Here is a 15,495-nt window from a genome sequence, read left to right on the forward strand (position 1 = left end):
ACTGGCATACCTTCGGCCCTGGTAAACGGTTTGGCGTCAAAGTCTTCCACCCTGTCGGGCATGTTCCAGCAAAAGAGGAAGCATCCGCACTCGGGGCGATGGAGCGGCTCGCATTTGAGAGGTCAAGTGAAGCGAAGGCCCTTTTTTCGATGGTACATATTGAACTTGTGCATGCAACTGGTGCCGACTAGGTGGCCACAGGGGAGAATCACTGCTCTATGACCAAGTCCATTGTTGTTTTCACCCTGTTCATCGGCCTTGACTGACATGGACAAATCGCAGATCATGCATTCTAGGTTCAACCGATCCATCCCTGAGGGATCCCTTTCAAAAATTTTCCGAAGGACCGGCCAGTACGACTCATTGATCTGGTCCTCCTCCCTAGAGGACGCAGGGGTGGTTTCACTCGTCTCGTCTGAAGACATGGTGGAATCGGTGGGCGGGTTTTACGATGAGTAGAATCTAGATGAGCATGTTGAGGTTCTGTGGTGTGGTCAAACTCTTGTCTTTTTGTACATGGCCAGGAACTTGAACATTTGTGAACACTGTACTCAGCCATGGCACCCGAGCCAAAGAGAAGTCTTGACATACTCTGTTTTGTCTGTAGTTGGATAGAACAGCACTGATTTAAGTTCAAGGGTGCAATTTAGGTCTTGTGAAGAATTCCAGAAAAGGAATGAGAACACGGGACACTGGTGAACACTCATTTTAAACAAAGGCCACCACAATTAAGACTACAGGGGCCCTTTTTTCCGAGTTAACGATTGTTCTTTAGTGCAAAGGTCATGAGAGAGTTCATTGTTACTCAGTTATTCAAGGCACAGACTGAGGATGGTACGTCAGGTCGCCCTATGCCTAGGGTATATCCAGAACTACAACAGGTTTTCAGGGGGACAACCCAATTTCTCGGTTTCATGACCTCATGGCCCAAAGTATGTACCACCCCTATACTTATCAATTATAAATGAACTGCTAGCTTATACTTACTATGCCATAGTAATAGCCGCTGCGTGGAACAACAAATTTCAGTCCATTCGCCCCCCTTAACCTATAGTTTGAGTGATAACGATGATAAGAGATTGGGGCGTTAAAGTTCTGTATGTCATCTAATTAAATCGATCAGGCGCCTTTTAAGTTTGGGCCTTGCTACGAGTTAATGTCTTGATAATATTCTTTTCTGGGTGCGTCGGGGTAACCATGCCGGTAAAGCGTTTGAACTTCGATATGACAGCGGCCGGCATTCTGATCATCGCATCTCAACCCCATCCAGGTTTGGCATTAATTTAAGAGATAGGAAATACATTCTTGCATATGGTCATGTTCTCTCTACAAGGGTTAGTCTTTACTTATCCGTTGGCGTATGCACGATCGATGTGGGAGGCAGGACCTCAACCTCATCCTCCGCAATGGCCTCCTGATTTGGCGGTGGAGGATGCCTTGAACTTGGCTGCGCCACGAGGCCTTGACCTTTTGTTCTAGCTGGCAACTCATAATTGGATGCCAGCCGTCTACATGGCATTCCACGCCTAAGCCCCTAGAACTTCGCTTGTCATGTATCCTGCTCCTATCTTTAGTGGGCTGCATTGCTACCCTAGCCAGTTGAAGGATTCGGCGACTTGGCGACTTGGCAACTTCAATCCATCCAGTCAAGTTGACGACCTCAACCAGCTAAATATTTACCATCTGTTACTTTTATGGCACTCTTAGCAAGGGAACGTTAACAGGACCTCAGCCCGGCTAAGCGTGCATCCTTCAGGGGGGCAGCATGAAGGGAATCACATTCGGGGACCAATTCTAGCCGATACTCACCAACAGGAGCGATGCCCTTGTAACTAATAAAAATACTCTTGCTGGGGCTTCACAGCCACTTATAGGCGCCGTTGCTGGGCAGTGATATCTTAACATGATACCAACAGTGCCTCACTGTGTTGTTGCTCGGCACAAATGTGATCATCTATAAAACCTCGATATGCCATCATGCCAGGGACGGGATAATAGGACTCATCAGACTCATTCATTCAGTCACAGCCCTTTCACAGGCTCTCCTTTTCATCCTGCACACCATCAGCCCAACTCTACCAAATCTCAACATGCGCTTGGCTCTGGTCATTACCTATGCCGTTCTCGGCTTCTTTCCATCGTGCCTCTCAGCAATGGCCATAAGAGGTCTCCCACCCAACTACAGAGTCGGAACCCCAGGCATTGTCCACAACGATGGAAATGTCACCAAGCGCGGCGACACCCCCAAGTACTGTTGGGTGTCAACCATCGGAAAGGGCACCTACTGGTACGTCCCATATTTCGCCGGAGACGAAAACATCGCCTGCGTCATGGGTATGCAGCACTATACGGGTCTGTGGTGCCCCGAGGAGAAGTGGTGGCCGAGCGAATACGTCGACGATATCATCGCTGCGGGTCAGGAGCAGATCACCAAGGACGGCGGCGGCGAGAGATCCTATAAGGGCGTCTTTGAAGCGCAATGGGAGGGATGGACGAATGCTATTCCCAGTCGCGCACCGATGCAGGCCATTTTGGATGCCTACTTTCGATTCACGCTGCCCAACTGCGATACTGCGCCTTTGGCTTGCAGTCACCAGAACCGTCATTATTACTACAACTTTAAGGGAGAGGTAAGTAGTTCTTTACTATTATCGTCAAATAGAGTACGCTAACAATAATAACGCAGTCTATCGGAATCGTTCACAAGGATGGCGATTGTGGTGGTTTCCTAGGTATTGGAGGCGATCCCCTCGCCTATTGCCCAGGTAAAGACCACTGCAAGAAATAGGGCAGAAGCACAAGAAGTGTGCTGTGTAATGATGAATGATGGATTTGACAGCGAGCTAAACATGATTGAAACGATTAAACGTGCCACATTTCCCTGCTTGAAGCGTGTCCTTGATTGCAGATCGACCCATGTTGTTTGGAGATTGTTGAGTGATGGATGGTCCATGTGCCCGGCCCCAGCCGAGAATGTTGATCAATTCGAAACGAGCTACAAAGACGAGGAGAGCAATCAAAATTATACAAAGGATGAACTAAAAAAGAACAAAAAAAGCAAGCCACGCAACGCTCGTGGCGGCAAGCCTTTGATATGAATGTTTCTATTCTAATCCATTTCTTAGGCGCCCAAAGACTTCAACGGCGCTTCACCAACAAGCGCTCAAAATACGCAACAACCAACCAAGATACGACGCACACGAAAATTCCAGGCACAGGGGCCTGTTTCATCGCTGGAGGGTGGCCAATGAAGCCTCTGATGTCATACGGCCCCCATTACAGCGTTACACCGCACGGCGTGCCCAGTTTTTGCTGCCTCCCACTCTCAGGGCCTTCCTCGGCGGGGGAGTTGGCCCGTCGGCCAGCGCAGCCAGTTCGGTGGGGACAGCATCACTGCCATCACACTCCGCCAATCAGACTCTGCGCTTTCCCCAACTTGGAATGGACGGTCCCACAATGGACCCCAAGAGGGCAGGGGTCTCCAATCATGACGCGACCGAAGGCGGCAGGCCAAACACCAATATCTTGGAAACCAAACCCTCTAATCGCCTACTCTTTTCTCTTCTCATGACCTCTTTTGAGACCCTTTATCGTTTAATTTGTTTCTGTTAGTTATTCGCGTTGCTGGCTGCGAAAGCCCTTCACTTGCAACAACACCTCTGATTTTCTGCGGAATCCATTACAACACACATTGGGGAACATACTTTCGGCTCCCTCCCCCTGCTGGGGCACAATAACCTCTCCTCCACGTTTCACTTCCATCAACTCTCTCCTCCTCATCCAACATGTCTTCCACAGCGACAGACACCGCGGACTCGGTGACCGACACGGCGTCGGCCACCGGGACCGATTCGATTGTCAGCTCCCTCGCCAGCTCCATTGCTAGCACAATAGCTTCCTCCGCCCTGTCGGCCTCGGAGACTCTCAGCAGCTCAGAAACTCTCTCAACCGGAGCTACCAAGACATCTTCAGGAGGCATAGATACCACTCCATCGCAAACCAGTGCCGCGGACAAAGACAAGGGCATCGGCATCGTCAGCTTCCTTACTGCGGTCGCTGTTGCCATGGTCGTCTTTGCAGTTCAGATCTTGCTATTCTTATTCCTGCGTAACAAGCTGGCCCGAATTTTGTAAGCTTTGGACTCCATATACCCAATGCGATACCCTCACCCACTAACCTTCTTGCAGCAAGCCAAAGACATATCTAGTGCCCGAACGCGAACGAACCGAACCACCTCCACGAACGGTAGTAGGCATGCTCAAAACCCTATGGCACTACAGCGACCGCGAAGTTATTGAAAAGTGTGGACTCGACGCCTACTTTTTTCTTCGCTACCTCAAGACACTCCTCATCATCTTCATCCCCATCTGTGGCATTGTCATGCCCATCCTGATTCCCCTCAACTACGTCGGCGGAAGGGGCAAGAACATTGACATCAAGGACGACGACGCCAGTAGAAACGAAACCATACCGACGGGCCTGGACACACTTGCATGGGGCAATGTCAGTAGTAAGAATACGAGCAGATATGGCGCCCACTTGCTTATGGCCATTCTCGTCGTCATTTGGGTTTGCTGGGTCTTCTTCTTCGAGCTTCGAGTCTACATCAAAGTACGCCAAGATTATCTCACCAGCGCCGAGCACCGACTTAGGGCTTCCGCCACCACGGTTCTTGTCAACTCTATCCCCGGAAAATGGCTCAGCGAAGAGGCTCTGATGGGCCTCTTTGATGTCTTCCCCGGAGGCATTCGAAACGTCTGGATTAACCGAGACTTGTCGACGCTGCTGGACAAGATTAAGGAACGGAATAAGGTTCACCTCATGCTCGAGCAAGCAGAGACGGATCTCATCAAGTCCGCGAAAAAGGCGCAGTTGAAGCAGCAAAAGGCGCAGGAAAAGAAGGAACGCAAGGAGATGAAGCTTGGGGCAATGAGCAAGAAAGAAAGGGCCGAACGTAACGCGCGCGAGGATGCTGAAGCCCAAAGAATTGCGATGAGCGCTGAAGGCATGACCGCTGGAGACAAGCACGAGGTTCCTCATACTATCGACGCCGGAGTTCGTGAATCTCGATACGAGATTCTCAACCAAGCATCAGCCAACAACACCGAAGAGGAAGACAAGGCCTCATCCAAGGGCTTCAAGGTTCCGCTCCTGGGCGATCCCCTCTCCAAGGTTGGCCACGGCATCATGGGCGTTGTTTCTAAGGCCGGCAACAACGTGGAAGATACTTTGGAGACAACTAATGGCTTCATGGGTCTGTCACAGACCAATGATAACCGTGCCCCCTCTCGAAGCTCTGATCGATATCGAATTCGCCCCTCGGTTGATGAAGATGACAACCGTATCTCGGCCTCGGAGACGCTCCGCCAGAACAACCACTCTCGAAACACTTACAGAATGTCGGTCGAAAGCACAGCTGAGATCAACCCAAAGCCTTCGCGCGAGCCTATCGGCCTTGGAGGAAACACTGTACGGAAACTCGAGAACCCGGAGGACATCTATACCACCAAGGATTCCAAGTGGTGGCAGTTCTGGAAGCCTCCTCCTGGTGCCTACACATCTCCTGTCCCCCAGGGAGCTGCAGCTGCGGCATACAAGCAACTGAAGGAGGACAACAAGAAGACTCTGTGGCAGACGATCAAGTACTCACTCCCATTCGTCAAGCCCGAGGTCGAGGAGGAACCCATCGAGTATCCCTTGGCATACAACCCTGATTACACCGAGGAACAAGACCAGCCTGCGGAGTGGGAGAAGTATCTTAAGAAGAAGAATCGCCCGTCGCATCGTCTCCCCCTCTTCGGCGTCACATGGCTCTTTGGAGTGCCTTTTGTCACCAAAAAGGTCGATACAATTTATTGGTGCCGAGAGGAGCTTGCTCGTCTCAACTTGGAGATCGAGGAAGATCAGAAGCACCCTGAACGGTTCCCCCTGATGAACTCGGCCTTTATCCAGTTCAACCACCAAGTTGCCGCCCACATGGCTTGCCAGAGCGTCATCCACCACGTTCCCAAGCAGATGGCCCCAAGAATGAACGAGATTTCTCCCAAGGACGTTGTCTGGGACAACATGGCTTTCAGTTGGTGGCATGAGTGGATTCGATCAGCCCTCGTCTTTGTTATCGTTGCCGCCATGATCTTTCTGTGGGCAATCCCTGTTGCTTGGACGGCGGCATTGAGTCAACTAGACCAGCTCATTCAGGATAATGAGTGGCTTCACTTTCTCAAGGACAACCCGACTGTACACAACATCGCCAAGGCTGTGGCTGGTGTCTTGCCCGCTGTGGTGCTCGGTCTGCTGCTCTTCCTCATTCCCATCATCCTCGACTTTCTGGCCAGTTTCAAGGGAGCCAAGACTGGATCGCAAAAGGTCGAGTTTGTCCAGGTCTTCTACTTTGTCTTCTTGTTCATCCAGGTGTTCCTCATCGTTTCCATCGCATCTTTCTTCGCGGCGTCTATTGACGAGCTTGTCAACAACGTGAAGCAGTTACAAACTGCCAAGGCTGTCCTTGATCTTCTCGCGACGAACCTACCCAGCGCTTCCAACTACTTCTTCTCGTACATGATCTTGCAGGCCATGTCGACAAGTTCTGGAACCCTCCTCCAGATCGGAACGCTGGTCATGTGGTACGTCATTGCCAGGATTCTCGACAGCACTGCACGTAACAAGTGGTCACGAAACACCAAGCTCAACCAGGTCAAATGGGGCGCCTTCTTCCCCATCTACACCAACTTTGCCTGTATCGCGCTGATTTACTGCGTGATCGCGCCACTCATTTCCATCTTTGCTATCATCACCTTTGGGCTCTTATGGTTCGCCCAGCGATACGCGATGCTCTATGTCACTCGGTTTGAGCATGATACCGGTGGTGTCTTGTATCCTCGTGCTATCAACCAGACTTTTACCGGCATCTACTTCATGGAGCTCTGCATCGCGGGTCTGTTCTTCATTACCAAGGATGAAAAGGGCAAATCTGCATGCACAGCCCACGGAATCGTCATGATTGTTGTGCTCATCCTTACTATCCTCTACCAGGTGCTCCTCAACTACTCTTTCTCGCCACTTTTCCGTTACCTGCCAATCACATTCGAAGACGAGGCGGTGCTGCGTGATGAAGCGTTTCAGAGAGCTCAGGATCGCCGACTCGGTCTTCTTGAGGAGGATGAGCTACCAGAGGAAACTGAAGATGAGCAAGAGAAGACACACCAGCCAGAAACTGCTCAAGACATTGAGATGCGCAAGTTCGGTAGCATTCGTCGCCCAGTGAAGCAGGTCGGCACTTGGGCCAGGGACGGAGGAAACCAGATTCGCAAGCTGGCAGCGGTGGGCAAGTCGAGGGACAAGAATAAGAAGGCCTCGGAATACCGGCGACAGCATCGCGAGAAGGATGTCGAGGCCCAGCGAGCTATTGGAGAGGCACTTTTCGGGGGAATTCACGACGAAATCGAGGATCTCACTCCAGATGAGAGAGATGCCCTCGTTCGACACGCGTTCCAACACGAGGCACTTCGAGCACGCCGGCCTACCGTGTGGCTCCCTCGTGATGATTTAGGCGTCAGCGATGACGAGATTCGACGAACACAAGAATACAGCGAGAACATCTGGATCAGCAACGAGGGCACAGCTCTCGACAGCAAGGTCCGCGTCGTTTACGGCAGGGCACCACCCGACTTTTCAGAGGTGGACCTGATCAATCTGTAAAACACAAGACAAGACGAGGAGGAAATGTACAACGATTTTTTTTTTTTTACGGCCAGGCCTTTGTTACTCTTTTGCGCGGCGTCTCTGGAAGAAGGTTTTCTGTGGCTCGGAGCAGCGTCACAAAGGCACCTTGCAGGCAAGATGCAGTTTCCCTGACAGAATGAACGGCAACAAATACCCTGGCTCAAGAAGGGGGCATTTTGGTCTCGATAGAAAAACGAGCAATGGAGCTGGGGAGAGATTTCAATTTTTTGCTTATTAGACTTTATGAATACACGTATAACTACGATGTTGAATCATATCATTGTCATAGCTCTTGCTGTCCTGCTGGTGAGATCCAAGATAGGCACTTAGGTATGAAGCCGATCTACGGGACCACGTAAAGCACAGCCTTGGACGCTCTGTCTGAGACTACAATCATCATAGGGCTCGAAATTATAGTCCAAGACTTAATGCAGTCCAGTCAAGGAGTACTAGCACCCTGTGATTAGGAACTGATTAGATTAGACCCCCAAGACGGCCAAGGCAGCATGAATTTGGCTTCTCGGGCCGTCCCGACGCCTCATTGTGCCTGCATTAGGCTAAGGAGAAGATCTCAGAGGATTATAGAACGCGTTTTTTGCGGCTTTAATTCGTTTAAAGTGAAAAGGAGAGCCCAACTATCCGAAGCCTGGGAAAATGCGAATGATGGGATTCACCTATGTTGGCCATGGGTTAGAGTAGACCTCAGGTTATCCCTCTAGACTACTTAGTCTCCAATGTTTCCCGTAGTTATCACGTGATAAGAAAGGCGTAATTGGTTTAGTGGTAAAATTCTCCGTTGCCATTCGAGTAACGTCGGGGAGCCCTGGGTTCGATTCCCAGATTACGCATTGATTTTTGCCTTTTTTGCACATTCTCCTAACAATCAAAGATGTCTGTTTCTTTTTGAACATTATAGAGGCTTGTTTTGACATGATGGGTGTTGTGGTGGGCTCGTGTGCCCATGACCACCCATTCTCTATTTGTCGAGATCACGTGCAGCTTTCAAAGCATCACCCAATGGCAGTGACCCAGCTCACATCATGGCAGCAGACCCAAATCAATGCAGTTTAGAGTAGAATTTTAATTGTATTACAGAGAATGAATCTTTATACCGCTGTCTAACACTTTTATAATAGCCATGCTAGGCCGTGTATGTCTGTATCCAAATCTAATGATGCCGCAGCACAAGTCAGAAAACGCCCCTCCAAAGCGGCTCAGCAAACCGGCATGTCGTTACGGTCTGGGTCTCTCTCGACGCGCACATCAAGGCGCCGCGTGCAAGTCTCCCTGGCGCTAGCCTTGGTCAAGCAAGTCCCATTTCAACGCCGATCCAATGAAGCCTTCCCTTGTCCTTCTATTTTGATGCTCATAGCAGATTTAGAGTTATGTCGTCTATAATCCACGTTTTCGTCGCTCGTCTGCCCTCGTCTCTTCAAGCTCCTTGCGTATCATGTCGTTAAACTCATCTGGGTTATCCAAGTACAGGTGGTGGCCAGCCTTGGGAATCAGGAGGACCTTTGTTGTGCCGTTCTCATTGCGCTTCTCCTCGTCTGTTCCGTGGAGCAGTGCCTTGAGTCTTCTGTTATTGAGCTTCTCCTGTGCTGCTAGACCGCCAGCCACATCCATCCAATCATTTTCACCGTACATGAAAACGATGGGGAGACCTGTTTCCCTCTTTGGTGGGGCGCCGTCGGGTTGGGGAATCAGTTGTCGGCCAACCTCTTGGATACGGTTGATAACCGGACGACGAGCATATGCGCCAGGGGCGAGGATATATGCCAGTGCGTACTCGCCACTACCCTTTTGCTTGAAGATGGAGAATGAGTAGTCGTGGAGAGCCTGGGACTCGAGCTGCGGCAGATGGTTGAATCTCCGATAACTCCAGCCCGAGACGAATCGGGGGCCAAGAGGGCCACTCATGCGAACAATGCTGAAGGGCGAAATGTTCTGGTCCCAAAGCCAGACGAACCAGCCAGGCAGAGGGCGTCTCAAAACATTGGAGGCAGGCTTGTGCTTGGAGAGCGTACCGGCATCGTCGGTGGTACTCTGCTGGTCCTCTGTAAATTCGTTCGCCAGCGAGGAAGAGTTGGGATCAGGCATGGAGGCGTTGACAGCGTAAGGGTCCTCCGGCACACCGACTGGCGAGGCCAGAATAAGCTTCTTGAGGCGCCCAGGATACTTGATGGCGTAGGAAACAGCAAGATAGCCACCCAGAGAATGACCTAGCAGGGTGAATTGCTCCAGCTTCCTGGCCTTTCGCCATTCTTCCAAAGCATCGATAAACCAGCTCTCGGCTTCAAGAACTTGGTCCTCCTTCTTCTTGGCGTGAATCTTGAATGGCGGCCGAGTCGAGTTACCCATGCCGAGCATGTCCAGCGCATACAGCTTCAGTCCCCTCATGCGCGAAAGGGGTTCGAAGTTCTTGTAGAAGAAGCCGAGACCGGCGCCATATCCGTGGATCATGACAAGAGCATCTTCCGTCTCCTCCCCGACCCGTTCGACCGTAACTTCATTGAGGGCGCGATTTTTGCCGGACAGGTGGACCATTGTCCGTCTCCATACTCGGGTGCCATATGGATCGGGGCGGTCTGGGGTATCGATATTTGTGATGCTGTCGTTGGCCTCCTTCAGGTGAGGCATGAGCTTCAAAAGGTTGCGCTCAACAGCCTGAGGGGCAAGACTCGTCCACTAGACATTTTGTTAGTGCTATTCCCGACTGCGCTCTGATATTGCGCCGACTTAGACTTACCCATTGGTATGCAGCGTCTTTGTAACCAAGTGGGAACAGAAAAGCAGAAGAAGGCTTAAGTTCAGGTTGATGTTTAAATTCCTCAGGGGCATCAGCGGCCCGGGGGGGTCGCACGGCACCGTCTGCGGTAGACATCTTGCAAGAGGCAGCGGGTAGCGAAGCGGCGAGAGTAAGACGCGATAGTTGCAACGCCGCGAAAGTCGGTTGAATCTTGAGCATGGGCGACAAAGCCGGGGCCCTGGCCTCTTTATGAAGGCCCAGGCAGCCAAAACGACAAAAAAAGGGAGCCCCAATCAATTGATGACGCCTCGACCGTGACGCAAGTCGAGAACCGGAGTTAACGCAGAGATCGGCTTTTGGATGGTCCCGATGCCGACGGCCGGCGGCTGTGTTAATGATTAATGGGATGAAGTCCGCTGCGGAATGGACGAGACGGGGATACCCATTGCCAAGTCCGCAGCAATGGATTGGAAGCAGATTATGAGATGAGGCAGAGAAAAGAGTGTAAAAGGGCTCGCCCCCGAGGTCAAGGAGTTGTTGAGGCAAGTAAAAAATAGTAGAGAACGTCAAGGAGCCTTGTTAGTGGGAACCTGGAAGACGGGAGGCGGGATATATCGGTTTCTGCCGCTCTTGCCTTGGCCTTGCCTTGTACTGGGTACCGGCTGCACCAACGATGTTTCCCCAACGTGTTGGGAGAATCCACTGCAATTGGCGCTTGGATCACCCTAGCCCATCAGGTACCCCATACAAGTACCGACAGGCCGAGCTTGGGGCTTTCAAGTTCTTCAAGGCCTTCTGCCCTGCACCGCAGAGCAAAAAGCCGCTAGCCTAGAGGGGAGCTCCCTGTTCTTTTTGGCTTGTGATGACGATGGACCACCCACCGAGAAACGTTCCACCACCCGCCACGTTCCCCAGAAAAAGTCACCAGTAAAACTAACATCAACCACCACCACCACAACCACCTCTCGCATCGCCCACGTTTTGCGCTACCCTGAGCCGTCAGCGGCTCCAAGTCCGATTAATCACCCTCGAAGCGACGAATCCCCTTCTCCCGTTCTTCCTTCCCGTCGCTTATCGGACCCGAACTTGACCGCCCATCGATCCCCCTCCCTTCGCCTCGCACCTTGGCTCCTCTGCAGTGCATGGCCTTGTGCTCTCCCTAATCGGCTGCTCTTCAGCCTCTTGGGACCGACTCGGCCGACTAAACCTCTGGATTCCCCCATTGCGACATGGCCGACGACGTCGACTCCATCGTCAAGGGCGCCTCGGCCCCTAGCCAGGGCGTCAAGGAGGTTGCTGGCTCAAGTTCCTTGGGCAAGCAGGGTGACCCTCTTATCCATACTCCGAGTTCGCCTTCCATGATTTACCTGAATCTGTTGATTCTCGAGGCGTCGCTACGTGCCCAGTTTCTTGAGCTGCGCGCCAGGAAGCGTCACCATACCTTCTTCCTTGCGCTCCTGACAATCTGGATCGCCATGTTTGGATATGCTCTCTTCTTTGCCCCCCGAGAAGACGGTAGGGGCGTCGGTGGCTCTATCTACTGGGCCGTAGAGGGTGCCGAGAAGGTGTGTTTTATGGGTGGCATCATCACTGCGATTCTTGTGTGGGCAACTGGGATCTGGGAGCGCGGTATCAGGTGGCCGCGACGCTGGTTTGCCGTCTCCAACAGAGGCCTGCGCGGCTTTAACTGCAAGCTCGTCATAATACGGCGACCGTGGTGGGCTGAGGCGCTCTCGACCCTTGGCTTTTTCTTGACTTACGGCCTCTTCTCGCATACCGCCAGCTCATCCTACCGATACGTCGAGCCCAGCCTCTTGCGCGAGGTCGAAAGGGAGCTTCAGATCTCGAACGATAACCATCCTACATTGATACTCCCCCACGAAGATGAGGAGCGGGGTGGCCATGAAGAGGACCTCGCGCCAGGCGGCGACTACGTCAAACTGCTACTCCTTGCTAAACCCTTCTCAGCTACCTTTAGAGAGAACTGGGAGCTATACCGAACCGAGTATTGGGAGAAGGAGAATGAGCGGCGCGCATTGCTGCGCGAAAAGGTCAAGGAACGGGATCACCAGCTAGCAAGGCAGCAATATGGGTGGTTATGGTGGCTTCCATGGCGACAGCCTCAACTCCGACGACAGGACCCTGAGAAGGCTGCTCACCACCCGCGCCATCACGTAACCGAAAAGGAACGTAGGCGCCGGGGGAGCAGTGTTCGTCGTGCCTCGACCAGCTCCACCAGGAGCCAGACGCCGACTCTGGATGGTGAAGACCACCAGGTCAGCCGTCGATCTAGTAGTGGCTCGATTTCTGGACGCCGGAAGAGGCTCTCGACAAGCTCCAAGCCAAAGCGACCCGGAAGCGACTCGCGATCCGTCACTCCGGATTTCCCATCGCCCCTGGCTCGAGAGAGCAGCGCAACGCATACTCCAGATTTAGGGCCAGAAGGCGGAAGGGAACTGCGAAGCTCGGGGTCGAGATCGACTGTTAGTTCGAGAGAGCGCGATGGTTGAGGGACGCGGATAAGTAGGACAAGGGGTTCTAATAACTAGCAAATGATATGTTTACGACTACTCTACGCATGTATGGCATTCGAATATCTGGTGGGGAGTTTCTATGGTGAAGTCTCAGAAGTGCGCCACGGTCACCCTATCAATCTCCCTTGACTTCTGGTCACTAAGAGGTGTCGCCCCTAGGGCGATGAGTGCCTCGGCTGTGTATGGTTTCCATCGCTTGGTTAAGATAGTCACCAGCGAGTGACGGGATCCCGGGTAGAAGTCGCTGGGGGCGATATAATTGATATCAGCGCCGAGGTCAAGCAGCGGTTGCATAGAAGCAGCTGAGGCGTCGTTGTTTATGCCCAAGTATCGGGCTGCCCAGAGCAACGGTGGGTATCCATCAGCGTCTGGGTCGTTTGGCCCTGCGTGTCCCCCCTCTATGATCATCTTGATGGCCTCCACGTTCCCGTTTATGACAGCAACATGCAGCGCTGTGGTGCCGCAGGGCCGTTTACTAGCCGTCTCGCAGATCTCTATCGAGGCGCCGCGACGGAGGAGCAGCTCGGTCACATCGTTCTGCCGGCAGTGAATGGCTGCAATGAGAGGCGAAAACGAGACGGGAGGCGGCAACTCGAATATTCCACGGTCTTGGAAATCAATGTTGTAGGAATCTATACCGATCCCAAGGCCGAGGTCTCGCTGTGTCAGGGACTGAGCATCGATATCGGCGCCGTGATCCAGCAGGAACTCGACAGCATCGACCTGTCCATGCTCCGCAGCAACGTGCAACGGCGTCCAGTACCATCCGGTCACGGCATCCGTCTGGGGGTCAAAGTCGCCAGAGGTGTCGTATACCCGGTGCGTCCACTCCTCAGCGGCGACGACGCGGACCGTCATGTACTCGGCGATGTGCTTCAGAGTTCCGATACGGCCATTCTCAGCAGCCCAGAAGGTAATGTCGTGGTTTCCCTGCTTTGCCTGTCGCTTGTAGAGTAGCGGTATGGCGATATCATAGAGGTGGTGCGATGTCGCTGCAATGCTGGCTACTGCTCGGTTTGTGCAGCACTCTAAGACGCAACAGATTATCTCGGTGGGTAGACGATGAAATGAAGTCATGATAGTAGCTGTTTGTGAGTAATTATCTCAATGTTCAACATTGCAATGTTTTTGAGTTGTAGATCTGATCTGCCAATTGAGGCGATTTGATGCAGGTGGTTGAAAAGGATCATGATCCCCGCTAGGCAGATGCCCTATTGGTCGTCCATTTCAGCCCATATGGTGGAAGAAGAGCACTCAACCTCGAACTGAATCTGCTTCATGTAAACGAAATTCTATCTGTGTAATTTTCCTTGACTGACGATGATTGACAACCAAACCTTTGTCGGAGCACAACCCGGGCCAAGCTGCACACTACGTTTTGAGCCTTCGGATGTAGGTCCGAACCAACATACCCTAGATGGTGTTGTAATTTCTCGCTGCCGTCTTGATAACGGCATGGCCGAGCACTATAGAGTACGTGACGGGCTTATAACTTCTCTTATCTTGCCCAAACTTTATTTCTGTTACAGTGAGATCCGTGCCGTCGTTATCATGGCGGACTCACCGAGACCAGACCAACTGCCGGAGTCTAGATATACGACCGAAGCACCAATAGCGTCTCAGATCCCGAACCTCAAGGACCAATAAGATGTCGTTCTGCCATGGAAGAGCAACAGCCAACTACCAAAATTGTCGGGGTGGGTAATTTTCGCCGGTAGTGGTTAATTGTTCTTCCTGAAGTCATGACAAGACACTCGGGAAAGACTCGAACTCCAAGCAAGCATCTTCTTTCCGAATAAATAACCGCGTACTCGGATAAGAGGAAATATTCTCTTATTATTACATGCTACAACTTATTCATCTCGCTGCGGGATTTGATACGACCCAACGATCGTCAAACCTGACTCGCTGCAACCCTGACCAAGATCCTGGCCCCATATGACACAAGAAAACAGAACCGCATACGTAAAAAACCTAGAATAGAGGGGGCACGGGACTCGTAGACTAATGAGGAAGACTCCCGCATCTCACCCCAGCTTTCCTGGCCCATCCATGGTACGAGCTTTCTCCAGGAGTCCCTAGATACCCGCCGGCACCTCGCCGTCGGCCACCAACGACCGTGAGGCATTCATATCAAAGGTGGACATGCTCTGCGTGCCCAGAGTCTATCAATTCCTTTTACTAGGCTAGCTTATTCGCTGAAATCCGGGGTAAAAGCCTGCATGAGCGGTGCCACCATCCGCCCGTCGCCGCCGTTATCTCCCCGGCCTGATCTTGAATCCTTTCCTTCGACAGGACAGTCACTATCTTGTAGGTCGATCCATTTGGGGTAAGATCAGAGATAAACTATGGCACGAGGTTTTTCTATCTGTAGGTGGCGGGTTGTGGGAGGACGAACGATTTGTGTAGTTAAATAAGCTTGCTTCTGCACGACCAGCATAACGATCTTGACCCCTCATCACTTGTCTTCCCTCTTCCCCAGTGCCGCCT

The 15,495-nt window shown here is 52.1% G+C and overlaps 5 protein-coding genes and 1 non-coding gene across 6 annotated transcripts; 4 read left to right on the forward strand and 2 right to left on the reverse strand.

Moving 5' to 3' along the window:
* Positions 1 to 2,090: 2,090 nt before the first annotated feature.
* Positions 2,091 to 2,817, forward strand: LRP88_13734 (uncharacterized protein; the record flags this gene model as incomplete). The annotated part of the gene is made up of 3 exons (XM_083250092.1): positions 2,091 to 2,630; positions 2,687 to 2,732; positions 2,789 to 2,817. The coding sequence occupies 3 exons, from the start codon at positions 2,091 to 2,093 to the stop codon at positions 2,815 to 2,817; spliced, it is 615 nt and encodes a 204-aa protein (XP_083094426.1).
* A 968-nt stretch (positions 2,818 to 3,785) lies between these two features.
* Positions 3,786 to 7,698, forward strand: LRP88_13735 (uncharacterized protein; the record flags this gene model as incomplete). The annotated part of the gene is made up of 2 exons (XM_083250093.1): positions 3,786 to 4,129; positions 4,188 to 7,698. The coding sequence occupies 2 exons, from the start codon at positions 3,786 to 3,788 to the stop codon at positions 7,696 to 7,698; spliced, it is 3,855 nt and encodes a 1,284-aa protein (XP_083094427.1).
* A 790-nt stretch (positions 7,699 to 8,488) lies between these two features.
* On the forward strand, positions 8,489 to 8,570 carry LRP88_13736. Its single transcript has one exon. It is a non-coding gene; the product is annotated as a tRNA-Gly (tRNA).
* A 544-nt stretch (positions 8,571 to 9,114) lies between these two features.
* LRP88_13737 (Alpha/Beta hydrolase protein) lies at positions 9,115 to 10,606 on the reverse strand (the record flags this gene model as incomplete). The annotated part of the gene is made up of 2 exons (XM_083250094.1): positions 9,115 to 10,410; positions 10,472 to 10,606. The coding sequence occupies 2 exons, from the start codon at positions 10,604 to 10,606 to the stop codon at positions 9,115 to 9,117; spliced, it is 1,431 nt and encodes a 476-aa protein (XP_083094428.1).
* A 1,094-nt stretch (positions 10,607 to 11,700) lies between these two features.
* On the forward strand, positions 11,701 to 12,981 carry LRP88_13738 (Nem1-Spo7 phosphatase regulatory subunit SPO7 domain-containing protein; the record flags this gene model as incomplete). The annotated part of the gene is made up of 1 exon (XM_083250095.1): positions 11,701 to 12,981. The coding sequence occupies one exon, from the start codon at positions 11,701 to 11,703 to the stop codon at positions 12,979 to 12,981; it is 1,281 nt and encodes a 426-aa protein (XP_083094429.1).
* A 114-nt stretch (positions 12,982 to 13,095) lies between these two features.
* On the reverse strand, positions 13,096 to 14,082 carry LRP88_13739 (uncharacterized protein; the record flags this gene model as incomplete). The annotated part of the gene is made up of 1 exon (XM_083250096.1): positions 13,096 to 14,082. One exon carries the CDS (start codon positions 14,080 to 14,082, stop codon positions 13,096 to 13,098), a length of 987 nt encoding a protein of 328 aa, XP_083094430.1.
* Between the last annotated feature and the right edge of the window lie 1,413 nt (positions 14,083 to 15,495).

Source organism: Fusarium phalaenopsidis (genome assembly GCF_050370095.1).
Source record: "Fusarium phalaenopsidis strain FUZ10S chromosome Unknown contig_32332, whole genome shotgun sequence".
Taxonomy (NCBI): domain Eukaryota; kingdom Fungi; phylum Ascomycota; class Sordariomycetes; order Hypocreales; family Nectriaceae; genus Fusarium; species Fusarium phalaenopsidis.